The sequence below is a fragment of the Coffea eugenioides genome, chromosome 10, assembly GCF_003713205.1.
Source record: "Coffea eugenioides isolate CCC68of chromosome 10, Ceug_1.0, whole genome shotgun sequence".
Classification (NCBI taxonomy): domain Eukaryota; kingdom Viridiplantae; phylum Streptophyta; class Magnoliopsida; order Gentianales; family Rubiaceae; genus Coffea; species Coffea eugenioides.
In genome coordinates, this window is record NC_040044.1 from 10,151,940 (window position 1) to 10,170,170 (window position 18,231).

The 18,231-nt window shown below is 42.5% G+C and overlaps 4 protein-coding genes across 5 annotated transcripts; 1 reads left to right on the forward strand and 3 right to left on the reverse strand.

Moving 5' to 3' along the window:
• Window positions 1–1,399: 1,399 nt before the first annotated feature.
• Window positions 1,400–4,086, forward strand: LOC113750388. Its single transcript, XM_027294367.1, has 3 exons — window positions 1,400–1,547; window positions 1,729–1,853; window positions 1,954–4,086. The coding sequence occupies exons 1-3, from the start codon at window positions 1,400–1,402 to the stop codon at window positions 4,084–4,086; spliced, it is 2,406 nt and encodes an 801-aa protein (XP_027150168.1).
• A 1,319-nt stretch (window positions 4,087–5,405) lies between these two features.
• On the reverse strand, window positions 5,406–7,532 carry LOC113750389. Its single transcript, XM_027294368.1, has one exon. It carries the CDS (start codon window positions 7,530–7,532, stop codon window positions 5,406–5,408), a length of 2,127 nt encoding a protein of 708 aa, XP_027150169.1.
• Window positions 7,533–10,628: 3,096 nt separating this feature from the next.
• LOC113749009 (carboxymethylenebutenolidase homolog) lies at window positions 10,629–14,459 on the reverse strand. Of its 2 annotated transcripts, none has more exons than XM_027292632.1 (3): window positions 14,229–14,459; window positions 12,910–13,247; window positions 10,629–11,405 (listed from the first exon to the last, which is right to left on the reverse strand). In XM_027292632.1, exons 1-3 carry the CDS (start codon window positions 14,352–14,354, stop codon window positions 10,880–10,882), a joined length of 990 nt encoding a protein of 329 aa, XP_027148433.1. In that variant the 5' UTR covers window positions 14,355–14,459; the 3' UTR covers window positions 10,629–10,879. The 2 variants fall into 2 exon arrangements, with proteins under 2 accessions (XP_027148433.1, XP_027148434.1); XM_027292633.1 differs by having other exon boundaries at window positions 12,910–13,199; window positions 14,229–14,457.
• Window positions 14,460–15,223: 764 nt separating this feature from the next.
• On the reverse strand, window positions 15,224–17,686 carry LOC113748934 (60S ribosomal protein L6-like). Its single transcript, XM_027292534.1, has 4 exons — window positions 17,346–17,686; window positions 17,138–17,244; window positions 15,801–15,982; window positions 15,224–15,683 (listed from the first exon to the last, which is right to left on the reverse strand). Exons 1-4 carry the CDS (start codon window positions 17,600–17,602, stop codon window positions 15,528–15,530), a joined length of 702 nt encoding a protein of 233 aa, XP_027148335.1. The 5' UTR covers window positions 17,603–17,686; the 3' UTR covers window positions 15,224–15,527.
• Between the last annotated feature and the right edge of the window lie 545 nt (window positions 17,687–18,231).

The window sequence follows — 18,231 nt, forward strand, 5'->3', positions numbered from 1 at the left end:
CTATTTCTCTAACCCAAAAACAACCCTAGGTACGACCGTAGGATTCAATTTCTAGGTTGCATTAATAATTAGAAAGGCCCAATCCTAACTAACAAACACGCTACGAGGGTTTATTTAAGCCAGATCAAATATTCCCCTGACACAAATCCAATTATGCCAGTTGCTACTGGGATAGAGATAACGAACAATTACGGATTCAATTACCCCTATATAGCAAAACAGCCTATGTGAATAATTAATTATTGCGCACTAACCAATCATACACAAAAGCTATAACAATTAAAAGCAGGAAACATATGAATACCAATAAATGGAGGAAACAATTAAAATAAATTCGATCTCACAATAATTGTTGAACCAAGTCTTCAGTTGTCCCTTGACTAGAAATAAGAGGTTAGTTCTCCATTAATGGAGAACAACCATGCGAAAGAGCTAAGAAAAGAAAACTAAAACTATGCTAAAAACCTAAACTAAAAAACTATTCAATCCCCCACCTTCTGCACGTTTCTCCCTTTTTAAAGCCAAAAGAAAGTCTAATGCTTTCCGCCTTTTTCGTGGTCCCCGCACGAATTGAGAGTTAAAGTCCAAGAAGGAAACTCTTCCACAAGGTGGGGCCCATCCGAATTGCTTCTTGATTTTAAGCCTCTGTACGTTCCTAATGACTAAGGCTTCTTATCTCGCTGGTCCCACCAAAATTGAGAGTCCAAATGCTCCAAAGAAGGTCCTGCGCCATTCCTTGTATCATGTTTACTCTTGGTAGGACTCCTAGTCAGCAAAAAGGTAAATGGAAATCCGGTCCTTCTTAGCAATGTGGGCCAAGTCTGTGGAGTATTTAGAAGTCTCCATATTCTCCAAAAAGTACCTCCTTTTTTGTAGTTTTCTGCTCTATTCCCTGAAATTGAGTCCAATACCAAATATAAGTAAATATTAATAATTAAAACAATATTTGGCAAGGATAAAGGGGAAAATTAGCAATAAAATAACCAACAATTATGAGCCCCTTAGGGCGCGGTCCAGACGGAACGCGCGCGGCCGTGGCCAAGTTCGGCCAGCCATGGCCTAGGTGGTAAGGCCGAAGGTGACACTTGTTGGAAATGTGTGAACAGGTGTTTGATAATGTTTTCCTAGTCTATGTATGGGCTGGGGAAAGTTTTAGGGGCATCAGGTGCCTCTAAGTTAGTTGGGGAAAAAGGGGTGCCTCTACTAACGGTTGGAAGTTTCCTTCTAAGACATATATAGAGGGGTAACTGTAACTAAGCCAAGTCAAGGCCAAGGGCTAGGGGCCAAGGCCACGGGATGGCTATGGCTTGGTGGGTTGTTCGGGTGGTTCCAAGTGCTTGGAACCACGGTGCCTAAGATTGCTAAGTGTTGGGGCAAAGCTGGGCGCAGAACGTTGCCGATGGCGGGAAACGGGGCGCGCGGAAGTGGGCGGCAGTTGCCTGTGCGCGCCAAAGCTAGACGTTGGGCGGTTGCTGACCGTTGCTGGCAGTTGCTGGGAGTTGCTGGCGGTTACCAGCAACTCAGCCTTGTTCTTAGCAGATTCCTAAGTTTGGGGACGTTCAGATAAGACCAGCGGTTGGGTCTTTTGTCAACCGTAATTGTGCCTATAAATAATGGGCTAGGCAGAGACTAAAGTGCAGAGATTCTAAGATAGAGAGAATCACCTTTAGATGTTCTGCACGCCAAGTGTTTGTAGAAAGTCCTTGTAACCGTTGTGGTGAAATACAGGGTTGGCCTTGTTGGCTGTAACTTGTGCGTGTGTTCATTTAGTTCGCCTAAGTGTTCTAGGTTCTGAATACTTGTGTGCAAGTGCGTTGTGTGGGCTGACTGGTAGCGGCTACCAGTGCCATTACGTGCGTGGTTTGCTAGGGTGAGTAAACACCTCGTAACAGCGTGGTATCAGAGCACGGCTCTGATCCATTAGACCGTGCTTTTGTTGTGTTTGTTTTGTAGGGAATGATGGTTGGACACGGGAACACTGTCCAAGAGCGGTTGCAACGTCAGGAGCTTGCCTTTGAGGACTTGATGCAGCGTCTGGGAGACGTTCCAGAGGGCTTCAATGTCGTGGACACTTTGTTGCAGACCCGAGAGATGATCAACACCCTGACAGCGCAGATGGAGGAAACCAGGCAGACGGTCTCTTCCGTTGGGGATGTTGTGGCGTTGAGGAACGAAGTGGCTTCGTCCAATGCTGAGATCGCGACTTTACAGTCGGAGATCGGTGTGTTGAAGAGGGCGGTTGGCTCTTCCAACACACAGACCGTTCAGAAGTCTTCGAGAGGGAAAGTTAAAGTTCCTGAGCCGAAACCGTACCAGGGGAGTAGGAGTTCGAAGGACCTTGAGAACTTCTTGTGGGATGTCGAACAGTACTTCAAGGCTGTTGACGTTCCAGAAGTTGAGAAGGTATCCATTGCATCCATGTACCTTAGCGGGGATGCAAAATTGTGGTGGAGGACGATGCAATCAGACCCCACCAGGCCCAAGGTTGAGACTTGGGACGTGCTGAAGGAGGAATTGAAAAAACAATTCCTTCCCACGAATGTTTCGTGGAAAGTTCGGGACGCATTGTGGAACTTGAAGCAGAACAAAAGCGTACACGAGTACGTTGCTGAGTTCCAGGCCCTGATGTTGGATGTGAAGGAGATGTCTGAGGAAGACAGGCTCTACACGTTCATCCGTGGACTACAGCCGTGGGCGCAGAGGGAGTTGCGGAGACAGAATGTTCAGACCGTGTCTCAAGCACTCGTTGCCGCAGAGAAATTGATAGACTTCGAGTCCATGGGATCCAACAACGACCAGGAAAAGGAGAAGGGCAAGGACCTGAAAGGTGGACCGTTCGCAAAGAAGAAGAAAAAGAAGCAGTCGGGGACAACGACCGAATCCGATGGTGCTTCTCCTGCTAAAGAAAAGCAAGCCCCGAATCCGAAGAAGGATGGTTGCTTTAATTGTGGAGGACCACACTTTGCCCGCAATTGTCCCAATAAAAAGAAGGACCAGAATGTTAGTGCCTTGGTAGCGGAAGATGATGGCGATCTGTTAGAATTGCAGGATGCACGGATCAACCCCATGCAGTTTGTGAATGCCATCACAGGTACTAATGGTCGTACTACTTACATTAGTTTGATGTATGTGCAGGTTACGTTGAACGGTAACCGGATACTGGCGATGATGGATACGGGGGCATCGCACAGTTGTGTGACGGAACGCGTGGTAAAGCAGTTCCGGCTTAAGTTGAAAGACTTGGGCTTCAAGTTGAAGGCTGTCAACTCTGAAGCCAAACCAGTGTTGGGCGTAGCAACGGTGGATTTGGAGTTGGGGCCGTGGAAAGGTTGGTGCAGCCTCATGGCCAGTCAAATGGACGACTTTGACTTGATCCTTGGCAAGGACTTCATGGTCGCGAACAGGATCTACCCAATTCCCCACTTGGACGGCGTCATGGTGGACGACGACCAAAACCCAGGCTTCGTTGCTGCAGTAAGGTTGCCGAGACAGAAGGGCAACCAACGAAAGAACATGGTGTCAGCGGTGCAAGCTGAGTCCAGCCTTAGGCACGGCGAAGTGGTGCACGTTGCCGCGTTGGTGGGAACAAAGCCCGACATGTACCAGGAGGTACCAGATGCCGTGGCCCATGAGTTGGAGGAATTCGCAGATTTGATGCCTGCGGAGTTGCCAGAGTGGCTGCCTCCTAGACGTGCCGTGGAACACCGAATTGAGTTGGTGCCAGGAGCTCAACCCCCTGCCCAGACTCCTTACAGCATGACCCTGATGGAGTTAGCGGAGTTGCGGCGCCAACTGAATGCAATGCTAGAAAGCCAAGCGCTGAGACCGTCGAAGGCTCTGTATGGTGCTCCAGCGTTGTCCCGGAGGAAGACAGACGGAACGTTGAGAATTTATGTGGACTATCGTGCCTTGTTCGATAGGCTGGCGAGGGCACATCTCCACACCAGAAGTGACTTGCGATTGGGATATCGGCAAGTTCAAATGACCCGAGTTAGTGAAGACGGAGTTGCTGGGTACCTGAGGAAGGTGCGGAAGCAAGCCAAGTTGACGAGGGCGTCAACCTCTTCAAGTGGGGGTGGTTTGTGAGCCCCTTAGGGCGCGGTCCAGACGGAACGCGCGCGGCCGTGGCCAAGTTCGGCCAGCCATGGCCTAGGTGGTAAGGCCGAAGGTGACGCTTGTTGGAAATATGTGAACAGGTGTTTGATAATGTTTTCCTAGTCTATGTATGGGCTGGGGAAAGTTTTAGGGGCATCAGGTGCCTCTAAGTTAGTTGGGGAAAAAGGGGTACCTCTACTAACAGTTGTAAGTTTCCTTCTAAGACATATATAGAGGGGTAACTGTAACTAAGCCAAGTCAAGGCCAAGGGCTAGGGGCCAAGGCCACGGGATGACTATGGCTTGGTGGGTTGTTCGGGTGGTTCCAAGTGCTTGGAACCACGGTGCCTAAGATTGCTAAGTGTTGGGGCAAAGCTGGGCGCAGAACGTTGCCGATGGCGGGAAACGGGGCGCGCGGTTACGAGGTGTTTACTCACCCTAGCAAACCACGCACGTAATGGCACTGGTAGCCGCTACCAGTCAGCCCACACAACGCACTTGCACACAAGTATTCAGAACCTAGAACACTTAGGCAAACTAAATGAACACACGCACAAGTTACAGCCAACAAGGCCAACCCTGTATTTCACCACAACGGTTACAAGGACTTTCTACAAACACTTGGCGTGCAGAACATCTAAAGGTGATTCTCTCTATCTTAGAATCTCTGCCCTTTAGTCTCTGCCTAGCCCATTATTTATAGGCACAATTACGGTTGACAAAAGACCCAACCGCTGGTCTTATCTGAACGTCCCCAAACTTAGGAATCTGCTAAGAACAAGGCTGAGTTGCTGGTAACCGCCAACAACTCCCAGCAACTGCCAGCAACGGTCAGCAACCGCCCAACGTCTAGCTTTGGCGCGCACAGGCAACTGCCGCCCACTTCCGCGCGCCCCGTTTCCCGCCATCGGCAACGTTCTGCGCCCAGCTTTGCCCCAACACTTAGCAATCTTAGGCACCGTGGTTCCAAGCACTTGGAACCACCCGAACAACCCACCAAGCCATAGTCATCCCGTGGCCTTGGCCCCTAGCCCTTGGCCTTGACTTGGCTTAGTTACAGTTACCCCTCTATATATGTCTTAGAAGGAAACTTACAACTGTTAGTAGAGGTACCCCTTTTTCCCCAACTAACTTAGAGGCACCTGATGCCCCTAAAACTTTCCCCAGCCCATACATAGACTAGGAAAACATTATCAAACACCTGTTCACATATTTCCAACAAGCGTCACCTTCGGCCTTACCACCTAGGCCATGGCTGGCCGAACTTGGCCACGGCCGCGCGCGTTCCGTCTGGACCGCGCCCTAAGGGGCTCACAAACCACCCCCACTTGAAGAGGTTGACGCCCTCGTCAACTTGGCTTGCTTCCGCACCTTCCTCAGGTACCCAGCAACTCCGTCTTCACTAACTCGGGTCATTTGAACTTGCCGATATCCCAATCGCAAGTCACTTCTGGTGTGGAGATGTGCCCTCGCCAGCCTATCGAACAAGGCACGATAGTCCACATAAATTCTCAACGTTCCGTCTGTCTTCCTCCGGGACAACGCTGGAGCACCATACAGAGCCTTCGACGGTCTCAGCGCTTGGCTTTCTAGCATTGCATTCAGTTGGCGCCGCAACTCCGCTAACTCCATCAGGGTCATGCTGTAAGGAGTCTGGGCAGGGGGTTGAGCTCCTGGCACCAACTCAATTCGGTGTTCCACGGCACGTCTAGGAGGCAGCCACTCTGGCAACTCCGCAGGCATCAAATCTGCGAATTCCTCCAACTCATGGGCCACGGCATCTGGTACCTCCTGGTACATGTCGGGCTTTGTTCCCACCAACGCGGCAACGTGCACCACTTCGCCGTGCCTAAGGCTGGACTCAGCTTGCACCGCTGACACCATGTTCTTTCGTTGGTTGCCCTTCTGTCTCGGCAACCTTACTGCAGCAACGAAGCCTGGGTTTTGGTCGTCGTCCACCATGACGCCGTCCAAGTGGGGAATTGGGTAGATCCTGTTCGCGACCATGAAGTCCTTGCCAAGGATCAAGTCAAAGTCGTCCATTTGACTGGCCATGAGGCTGCACCATCCTTTCCACGGCCCCAACTCCAATTCCACCGTTGCTACACCCAACACTGGCTTGGCTTCAGAGTTGACAGCCTTCAACTTGAAGCCCAAGTCCTTCAACTTAAGCTGGAACTGCTTTACCACGCGTTCCGTCACACAACTGTGCGATGCTCCCGTATCCATCATCGCCAGTATCCGGTTACCATTCAACGTAACCTGCACATACATCAAACTAATGTAAGTAGTACGACCATTAGTACCTGTGATGGCATTCACAAACTGCATGGGGTTGATCCGTGCATCCTGCAACTCCAACAGATCACCATCATCTTCCGCTACCAAGGCACTAACATTCTGGTCCTTCTTTTTATTGGGACAATTGCGGGCCAGGTGTGGTCCTCCGCAATTAAAGCAGCCATCCTTCCTCGGATTTGGTGCTTGCTTTTCTTTAGAAGGAGAAGCACCATCAGGTTCAGCCGTTGTCCCCGACTGCTTCTTTTTCTTCTTCTTTGCGAACGGTCCACCTTTCAGGTCCTTGCCCTTCTCCTTTTCCTGGTCGTTGTTGGATCCCATGGACTCGAAGTCTATCAACTTCTCTGCGGCAACGAGTGCTTGAGACACGGTCTGAACATTCTGTCTCCGCAACTCCCTCTGCGCCCACGGCTGTAGTCCACGGATGAACGTGTAGAGCCTGTCTTCCTCAGACATCTCCTTCACATCCAACATCAGGGCCTGGAACTCAGCAACGTACTCGTGTACGCTTTTGTTCTGCTTCAAGTTCCACAATGCGTCCCGAACTTTCCACGAAACATTCGTGGGAAGGAATTGTTTTTTCAATTCCTCCTTCAGCACGTCCCAAGTCTCAACCTTGGGCCTGGTGGGGTCTGATTGCATCGTCCTCCACCACAATTTTGCATCCCCGCTAAGGTACATGGATGCAATGGATACCTTCTCAACTTCTGGAACGTCAACAGCCTTGAAGTACTGTTCGACATCCCACAAGAAGTTCTCAAGGTCCTTCGAACTCCTACTCCCCTGGTACGGTTTCGGCTCAGGGACTTTAACTTTCCCTCTCGAAGACTTCTGAACGGTCTGTGTGTTGGAAGAGCCAACCGCCCTCTTCAACACACCGATCTCCGACTGTAAAGTCGCGATCTCAGCATTGGACGAAGCCACTTCGTTCCTCAACGCCACAACATCCCCAACGGAAGAGACCGTCTGCCTGGTTTCCTCCATCTGCGCTGTCAGGGTGTTGATCATCTCTCGGGTCTGCAACAAAGCGTCCACGACATTGAAGCCCTCTGGAACGTCTCCCAGACGCTGCATCAAGTCCTCAAAGGCAAGCTCCTGACGTTGCAACCGCTCTTGGACAGTGTTTCCGTGTCCAACCATCATTCCCTACAAAACAAACACAACAAAAGCACGGTCTGTGCAATAATAAATACCTGCTCAAACAAAATATAATTTCTGTAGATAGTGATAAGCAGGGTCGAATCCACAGGGACTGGAGATAATTCGTTTCTTCTAGAGTTCAAAGTATGGGGGGATTTTTGGATTAAATGCTAACTAAATAAATTAAATGCAGAAAATAAATAAAAGAAATAATTAAGAGAAACTCTAGCCAAGGGTACACTTCAGAAATGGTTCATGCGCTGATCATCGATGCAAAAAATAATTCCAACCTTTACTAATAGATTGGTTCTAGTTGTCTCGCACGCGCTAAACAACCAACCCTTCCTTAATTTATCGATAGCTAAGGTACGACCGTTAGCTATTTCTCTAACCCAAAAACAACCCTAGGTACGACCGTAGGATTCAATTTCTAGGTTGCATTAATAATTAGAAAGGCCCAATCCTAACTAACAAACACGCTACGAGGGTTTATTTAAGCCAGATCAAATATTCCCCTGACACAAATCCAATTATGCCAGTTGCTACTGGGATAGAGATAACGAACAATTACGGATTCAATTACCCCTATATAGCAAAACAGCCTATGTGAATAATTAATTATTGCGCACTAACCAATCATACACAAAAGCTATAACAATTAAAAGCAGGAAACATATGAATACCAATAAATGGAGGAAACAATTAAAATAAATTCGATCTCACAATAATTGTTGAACCAAGTCTTCAGTTGTCCCTTGACTAGAAATAAGAGGTTAGTTCTCCATTAATGGAGAACAACCATGCGAAAGAGCTAAGAAAAGAAAACTAAAACTATGCTAAAAACCTAAACTAAAAAACTATTCAATCCCCCACCTTCTGCACGTTTCTCCCTTTTTAAAGCCAAAAGAAAGTCTAATGCTTTCCGCCTTTTTCGTGGTCCCCGCACGAATTGAGAGTTAAAGTCCAAGAAGGAAACTCTTCCACAAGGTGGGGCCCATCCGAATTGCTTCTTGATTTTAAGCCTCTGTACGTTCCTAATGACTAAGGCTTCTTATCTCGCTGGTCCCACCAAAATTGAGAGTCCAAATGCTCCAAAGAAGGTCCTGCGCCATTCCTTGTATCATGTTTACTCTTGGTAGGACTCCTAGTCAGCAAAAAGGTAAATGGAAATCCGGTCCTTCTTAGCAATGTGGGCCAAGTCTGTGGAGTATTTAGAAGTCTCCATATTCTCCAAAAAGTACCTCCTTTTTTGTAGTTTTCTGCTCTATTCCCTGAAATTGAGTCCAATACCAAATATAAGTAAATATTAATAATTAAAACAATATTTGGCAAGGATAAAGGGGAAAATTAGCAATAAAATAACCAACAATTAACACCCTATCAATGATGGTAGGTAGTCTAAATAGAGGCCTTTTCTCTATATTTCCTGTACCAAGAACAGTGAAGCCGACTGACCATCAGGCGAACTAAAAAAGATTCATATACCGAAGTACTGGCTATAATTCATCCCAATGAAATCCATTTTAACAAGCTTGTATCTAGACGTTATATGAAGTTTATTTCTTGTTGATTGCTTTAATCAGAAAACGTGAATTTGGGGAGACATAACTTCGGAGGCTTAAACTTGAAATTTTCCTTTTGTTTTGATGGATAAGAAAAGCAACTTAAAATGAAGAAGTTTATTTATTAGTTTGCTGCTATTTTTTCTCAGTAACTCCAGTGCACAAACGCATATATAAACTGAAGTGAGAGCAATTAAATTTGTTTTCAATGTTGTCGAAATCTTTTCAGAATATGCATTGGCCCGTGAGATTTCGACTGCCATGCTTAATTAAGGGATTGTATCTTAACAAGGAAAGACACCAAGGGATGTTAATTGTTAGTGGTGCTAAAAGCACACATGATATATGTGCAACTTAAAAATGCATGAATGTTTTCTGCAAATTATTTTATATAAATTTTCATTACTAAAGCTAACTTTGCTATTTTGATCTTCTTTCCATAAAATGATTGTAATTTTGATAGTTACAATGTTTGGAGACAGTAATTTTGTTAACATTGTTTAGATAGTTAAGGCTAACAAATAATTATGAGTGGTTATCTTCTTCTTCTTCTTCTTCTTTTTTTAAATGAGTGGTTATGAGTTGTTATCTTGACAACATTTGTTTAGGTAATAAGCAATAAGTAAGTTTTGTAAGGGTGAAGTTTATTGCCATTGAAATAGTTAACTTTAGGGTGAGTCTGATAAAACTAAACTCTAAAAACTGAAATCTGAAATTTGAAATATAAATTCGTTAAATTATTGAATTGTTAAATCCTATATCTGATACATTTTGATTATATATCATATTAAATTACAAGTGAATACCTTATCACTTATTTTTTGAAGCAAGTTTTGCTTGCGGAATTCAGTGCTACTTAATTAATTTAAATGTTCAATTTTTCGTTATCAAACGCGTCTAAACATATGAAGATCTGAATTCATTAAGTTGAAGTGTTGAATTGCGTTATCAAACAAGACCGAAGCTTGTGCTTATCTTAATTAGCATTGTTTTAATTTACTTTCACAATATCGTACAAACATTCATTCATCCTACTGGTATTATTTTAATTTTCTTTCATTCATCTTAGATAGGACTAACCAACTAATACGAAACTTTTGTCATCTCGACTTTCCCTATTTTTCAGAATTTCTTGACCCTATAATACCATTTCTGCATTGCATCTTACACCAAGTACCTGCGTTTGTTGCTCCTTAACCAACCAGCATTTTTTTTTTCTTTTTGGGGTTAAAGTAGGGGATGGACGAGATTTAAGAAGCGGGATGAGGGAAAGGGAGATTTGAACCCAAAAACGCTAACCATTGGAACCTCAACTTTAGTTAGCAGACCAATTCCTGCTCAAATATTTACCTTAACTAAGCTACTTACCAGATATTAGAGCTCAAATTAGCTATTCAGATACCAGACCGAGCTAACGGTGACATTGCAGCTGTGCAAGTATGGTCCAATCATTTTTGGTCCATCAGCCACCAAAATCATTATGTAGCCCCTGAAACAGTAACTGGACAAGCAGAATCTGCAGTTACTACATGCATGAAAGCAGATGGTTGATATTTCTTTAGCACTGATATGCGCAACTGATTCATACTTCAACACCTTCCAACATAACTCAAAAGCATAGTTATATTTACAAGGCTAGGCCTCACCAGTGAGGTGTAGCTTCACCTAGCTACATCTATAGAGAGAATGTATTTTAGTCAAACACTTGTAAGCACAAACTATAGATTCTATTTAAAAGCACTATATGACAATTGTAAGAGTAGAAACAAATTAAACATTCTCTTATTATGTTTCGATGGCCAAACCATCATGCAGCCAATTTCTCATAATGACAAATGCCTTCTCTGCATCTTCATCTTCTTCAGGAGACTCAGGCCTGTGGACAAAACTATGGCCTCTTCCCTGAAAGACTGCTATTTTTTGGTGCTCGATTTCTTTCCCAATATCTTTTAAATTGTTCACTGGACATAGTGGGTCATTGTCACCTGCAATAAACAGCACTGGTACCCTTATATTAGCTGCAGCTGAGGTACTAATTCCTGTTCCATAGAATGACACCCCAACGCCAAAGCAGCCACCCTGGTCATGTGCAAGAATATCTATCACTTGGCCACCTCCAAAACAGAATCCAATGATGCCCAGTTTCTTTGTGATTCCTGCAGCAGCAAATTCATTGACCATCCAATCTGCTGAGATAAAAATGTCTTTTGCAATATGTTCCGGATTTTGTCTAGCACGCCACTCTTCAAAGAGAGCTTTAGGCCTCTCTTTGGTCCATGGATCCCCGCGAAAAAGGTCTGGTACCAGAACACTGCAAAATGTTCACAAAGCAGCAGCAAAAAATCTTATCAGCAAAGGAATCTAAATGCACTCAGAACAGAACTCACCATGTCAAGCAAACATTTCTACGGAGATGTGTACAAGTACATTTTTGGCAATAAAAAGCAAGAAGGCATGATTACCAAGTAGTATTGTTGATTACTTGTGTATTTGTTTTTTCTTATTTTGATTTTCTTTTTCTTTTTTCGGGTAAGTAAAAAATCGTTAATAGCCCTGGAGGTAGCAACATATAAGGCAGGTTCCAAGTTAATAACTCAAAGAAAAACACAAAGGAACACATTAGCCTAATTCCACCAATAACCTATAACAGAGTATACATATAAACAACCAGTATGTGACTAATACTGCAGAGAATTCCATGTCTTGCTTTCAGGTGTTCATGATTTCATGATTACCAGACTTTCTGAAGTGTGAATCATATACCTATATCAACTGTTTGATACAATTATTCTTTTCCAAAACATTTTTTTTGAGCAACCTGTCAGCTCTTGCATCTTTATATGTTGAGGTTCACTAGAGAGGAGTATATTACAGAGAGTGGAAACTGGCATGGCCACCCGAACACTAGATTAAGGGGTCTTACTCAGTATGACTTGTGTCCTTGGGAAGTTTGCGTATGGCGTATGAAACTGTCATACACGTATTGAAGGTCTGTCACTCATTGAGTTAGACTGAGGAAATGCTTACAAGTGAGATCTTGTTTTGGGTGAAGTTAAATTGAAGTAGTGTTACTGCAACTTACAGAAGGGAGTACCATGTTAACTACTACTCCATGACAAAATCTAGTTTCAGTCAAGTCGCTAATTAGCAGCAATGCATAAGCTCGAAGGGGTAAATAACTCAGAAAAGCACAATATGATATGTCAACGTATGCAACGGGTACCATAAACAACTGATACAATTGGCCTATAGATGTAAAGGATCTGGAGCCGTCCATGAATACTTCCAAGTTCACGCATCAAGTAAACCAATAATCCAATTCCAAGCACAACCAATAAACCATTGTCATTTAAACTTATTATATATCGCTGAAGTAAGAGAACAACGTACCTTTATATGGATATTTTTACTGAATGGCCAGATTATATGCTACAACTGTTAGTATAGGTATACATTTTGCAGCTAAAATAGTCTGTTTATATTCAGCTCAGATTGTTTATAGTAATTACCAATATTCAAGAGTGGAAAAGTATAGCCTTGAGCTTATTTTATTTAACGTTAAAAACTTGAAATTCTAGAGAAACTGAAGAAGCTTCAGTTCCTCAGATGATTATAGCTGTCTTAACCCTGATGCGAAAAAAACAAGCGGGGGTAGCTTTATAAGAAGTGCCTATTGTCAAATGTTCTTGCAGAATCCACAGAAATTTGTTCTTGTTCAGAGAGAGGAAGTATAGTAATACAGTCTTGTCCTCAACTTCACATAAGCTTATTATTTGTGAGAGGAGTGAAAATTACCAAAAGTTCATACAACTTACTTGTAACCATTGCAAGCAACAAGGTACGCAAAATCTCTTGTGGCTGAATCTTCAAAACCAAATACGTCAGACAAGAGCAAAATGCCAGTTCCATTATTATTCTTCACTGCCGTGCACAGATAAGCATTAATCGCATCATCTCCCTCTCCAATCGAGAGCTCCACCCCATTCACAAGTTCACATGTCTCATCTTCTGTGGTATCTTCCACTTTGACTTGACTGGCACATATTCTACTGTTCTTGTTCGTTCTAGAAAGCCAGAAGGACCTCGAACAATTTATACTGCTCCTCTGGACGACAACTGAAACTTCATAGTCAGAATTTGCCTCTTCATTGATCTTATGCAAAGGTCCAGCATAATCACAGAGACAGATGCCAATTACAATTGCAAACAAAAATGCCTTTGTCAATTGATACAGCAAAATGATGTTTACTAGTACTCTTGTGACACCCTGGCATGACTAAGAGTTCGAGAGGGAAAAGCAAAACTAGAGATATGCATAGGTAGTTTACCAAACAAAGTGTAAAAGCATATGAAAGTTCACTTCATCTGGAGAGAATTTGATATAAAACTATTGACAGTTTCTAGGCTCTAGTTAAATTGTGGGTAATTAAGCAAATGAGAATCAGCTTGTTATTCCATATAACCGTTCTTATTTTATGGGGACCCAAAATCAATTTTACTTATTTTTCTCATCAATTTAGTAGCCAACTGGCTCAATCTATCCTATGATAGACCAACTTTGTCGTTAGTCTCTGGCAACATTATGTGTATCTAAAGCACCATCAGTATCCCGGATAAGGAACCAGAACAGGACAACGTCTTGGACCAAAACTGAAATGCTTCGATCTAACCTTATTAACATTACACAGACATCTGATCCAATTCCAGCTCATTCTTCCGGCTTCTCGCTAATTGGGGTTCATAATTCTGGTTCACCTGTTATATTTATACTTCTAAGTTTGCTTATAGCTTGATCATTCGCAGCTAAACCATAAATGTAGGCCACCCTTAACTTGATAGTTCTAAGAATACTAAAGACATGTCTGCTCGACGTTGGATATTACAGTGCTCCAAACTCTAATAAGCAGAAACTGAGTTTAAAAAACTGAAAGAAGATCAGATTTAGTTAGCTAACACATGTGGGATTGCCTTGTAGTGATCTTAGTCGTTTAGCTGGAAAATTCTCTTAAATTAAGTACTATCAAGCTCTTAGATCAGTAACTTCTCCTTAGAAGTTAAAAACAATGACCCAAAGCAGTTATAAACTGGTATTTGCAAAATCAAGGCCATTAAACTCAAAGAAACAAAAACGTACAGGAAAGTGGAGCTCATGTGATGCAAATGCTGGAACGGGCAGGCATGACTGTTTGAACAAGAAGTTGCTGCTGCAAAGAGTTGTTGGAAGAGCCCATGACAAGGGGATTGAACCCGACCACCCCATTATCTTTCTCACTTTGTAGTCCACTGCTGGCCCTGACAACAAAAAACTGGCAAACCAAGTATCCTAATCTGTGCTGTGAGTGCATGAAAATATCTCGTTTTGGAAGATATGGTCGCGGACTCCTATGGTGCTAAATAATCGTGTTGGCCCCAGTCAGCAGCCGGGCTTGAGGTTGTTAACCCACAGATTATCTTCTTTGTTTTTTTTTGTGGTTTCTCGGAAAATAGCTAGATATCTCCATATTGTCACTTTTTGGTGCCAGGTCTCGTGACCGGGAAATGGAAACATTGAATTCCAATCTTGTCCTCTCTGCTTGAAGTTCCAGGTTTCATAACCGGGAAATGGAAACGAAGAATTTAAGATTTCAAGAGCATAAAATTATACGAACTTTAAATGTATTTTGAAGTTCCAGTTCAAGTTCCTAACTTGGAATTCTTGAAAAATTACTGTTGAAGAGAAATTGACAGAAAACTACTTCAGTTAATCTAAAACTAATTTTTGGTTTCTGATTGAGGTAATAAATACATCTGAATACTCTGCTCTTTTTCTCAATCTCAATCCAACCGAAAACACTTGCTCTTCTTCCTGCTGCTGGCTGTTTTGATGGTTCAGGCCTACAAGGCTAGGAGAAGCATATTATCATTATAAGCACAACCTGCAGATGCAAACATTACAAACTTCGTGGCAAAGTCATTGATGCCTCGAAACTCAGCTTTAACCTCAAAGTAATACTGATATATTCCACAGCTGTACCATACATCTAGAGTATTAAGATAATTATAGCAAGCAACAATCATGCTTCATTCAAGGTTTCGAGTCTCCATACGAAGAGACTATAAACAATGGAGAATGGTTTGTTGGTTAGACTCTTTTACCTGGGAAAACATGGACAGATTAAGCTTACAACAAAGATGTTGGACAGGCTTACACCTCAACAATTCCATCCAACCATTTTCTCAACGCCAAGATAAACACAAAGGATTTCATATGAAGAAGTATCAAATGGTAAGACCACATAACCTACTATAAATCTGTGCTGTTCAATATCAGAAAAGACAAAATTTGCCTGCAGCCAACATAAGGGTACATCCACCAAAAAGTCTAGCCCATACAGAAACAAAATCGGAAGTAGAGAAAAATAATAAACTCGCTCTAATTTTGGAAATGCGTTCTCTAAAAAACAAGCTCATGGGGTTTGTCTCCTGACTTGAGTGAAAACCTTGCACCCAAATAAGACTTCAAATCTGGAACTCCCTCAATAGCTTTGATCAATTGTGCATCAAGAGCTTTCTGGTCGTCTTTCTTATCCTGTGGGAGCACATTCTTCACCTAGAGTTGAAAGACAGGTTAGTTTAAAAAAAAATAAAGAACTGAGAAGTTGGGAAAACAGTTGCAAAAGAGCAAAGTCAAATAGATCATTATATAAGCATAATGGTACAAGCAAACCTCTTTCTCTGCCTCAAAGAACTCGCCCTCCCCTTTCTTCTTCTTCTTCTCCACTTGCTTTGCAAAGTACTTATCGTCAAACTTGTCCAAGCTAACCCCGGAGATGTCAACCTTTGTTGAAGTTGCAATAACATAAGACTGATTGACCCTCCTCAAAGGAACACCATTAATCTTAAATGGTCCTGTAATAACAAAGCAGCAACTGACTAAATTACTATATTCTAGGGGGGAAAAAGAAGGCAACTCAAATAGCTAGCCCAGATAGTCATTCCAAGCTGAATAAAGGAAAGAAAATGTGACAGAAAGGTGGAAAAGGACAGAAAAAACAGAGCATAAAAGAGAGTTCCACAGAGTTATTGAGACGTTTTTTGAAAGACCAGACAACGCAAGAACAAAACTGTATCCTACACCCACACAGATACAAGGAACCACACACTAGTATCTATAAAAACATAAACCATGAGTTGAGTGGGAAAAGACAAAAGGAGCACTTTTTCAGGACCTAATCTTATTGCTTTTAGTTTGCAGGTAGGGAAAAATCCATCTGTACCCATTTGATTCTCTTCCATACTTGCCTAGGTTAGGTCCATGAGAAAAATCAAGCATGCAGTAGTAAAAAGTAACACTTAGCATTCACATTCAATAAGCGAACACCTAGAGAAAATCCAACCAGAATTTGAACAAAAATGTAGCTTAAACGTCCAAAATTTCCCTCAGAGTACTAGTACGATTTGTTATTAACATGTATTGAAGAGTTCAGTACCACTACTTTCCAACATGCATCATTTACAGTCATGTTATCACAAAAATCTACCTCAACTCACGTACAACAGTAGACAAAACAGACTCATCTACATTAAGTTAAGTAAAACATCATCTACATTAATTAAGTTAAAAACCATTGTTTTATCTTCATCCTTCCGACATTTCATTAGTAGCACCTCCATTTCTAAGCCAATCAGTAGCTGTTGGACCTAAGAAGAAATGCTACAACTGCCCAAATTTAACCATACGAATTCCATAGAATGTAACCTAATACTCATCAGACACCCATCAAATTGCTTATCAAAAACCATTTGACCTTAGAAAAGGCATCAAATTAGAGATGCAATTATTTCCACAGAATCCCACAAGTTTACAACTCAATCGCTGCTTTATATCATCAGCAAGAAACTTGAAATGTTAACACAAAGGAAATTAAAATTACTTTCAAATCCTTTTTACTGCAATTCATTAAACACCACCAAGGACTCAGAACCCCACAATTATTTTTTTTAAATTAAGACTAAAAACCAAAAACAAAATCACCTAAAGAAATGCAAAATTTCTAAACTTACCAGTGACAAGCAGCAATCCCGAGGTAAGTTGCTTCAAGAAAACCACTCTCTTGCCCTTAAACCTTCCAGCCAATATTATCAACACTGTACCAGGGGTAATACTTGCCCTAGACATCCAAAAATGAAACATTAATGCCCAAAAATCCAAATAAATCTAAAACAAAATAATTAAAAGGAAGCAGCTGGAAATTCAAGGTTGTTTTTAAACCTGAGCTTGGTGGGTTTTGGCTTGCGCTTGTTGGCCAGTGGCTTCTTCACGTCATCAGCTGGATAGAACTTTGCCGGCTTCTCGACGGCGGGCTTCACCTCTTCCGGGGCCTTTTTGGGGTGGGTGGGGAAAGCGCCGCCGTGCTTGGCCTTAATAGCCCATAAACCCCGCTTGTGGTACATTTTGGAACGGGAATATTTTCCGACGCCCCTGATCAGATCAGGGTTTCGGCTCACCTTCTTCTGCTTTGCCGCCATTGGCGATTAGGTGACTGTGTGTTTCCGCGTGTTTGTGTGTGAGAAGTGAGACGCAGGCACGGAGACGAAGAAGACTTAACCCTAATTGCTAAGAAATGGATTTATATCAGAGATTTGGTGATGTGTAAAACCCTAGTGGAAGTGCTATGAGATGGGCCAGATGAAGCCCAAAAATACCTGAGACAAACCTGGGCTTCCTTCGGCCTATGAGAAAAATGTTACAAGAGCCCAACTCGTTCCGTATTCCACCATTGCTCCATTTGCTACAAAATAAATAATAATAATGATATGGAAAAAATACATGAACAGAAATAAATAGACACATGAATAAAAAATCAACTTGCGAGACCACAATGTGAATATCACTGCTTTATCCATAAATGAAATTTGGACTTTCACTTTTTGGAAGTAAAGGTTGGTTTTAGGGGGGAATGAATGATTTATCAAATACTATTACCCAATCATCAATAACTACTAGTTGCAATTTTTTTCCAAAAGTTATCTATGCAAGTGATTACAGCATGTTTTAAGTGTGTTTCTTTGTAGCCAAAAAAAAAAAATTGTAGATTACAAGGAATTAAAGGAAAACAGGGGCAGTTTATGGAAATTAGTTTTTAGTATCAACTCGG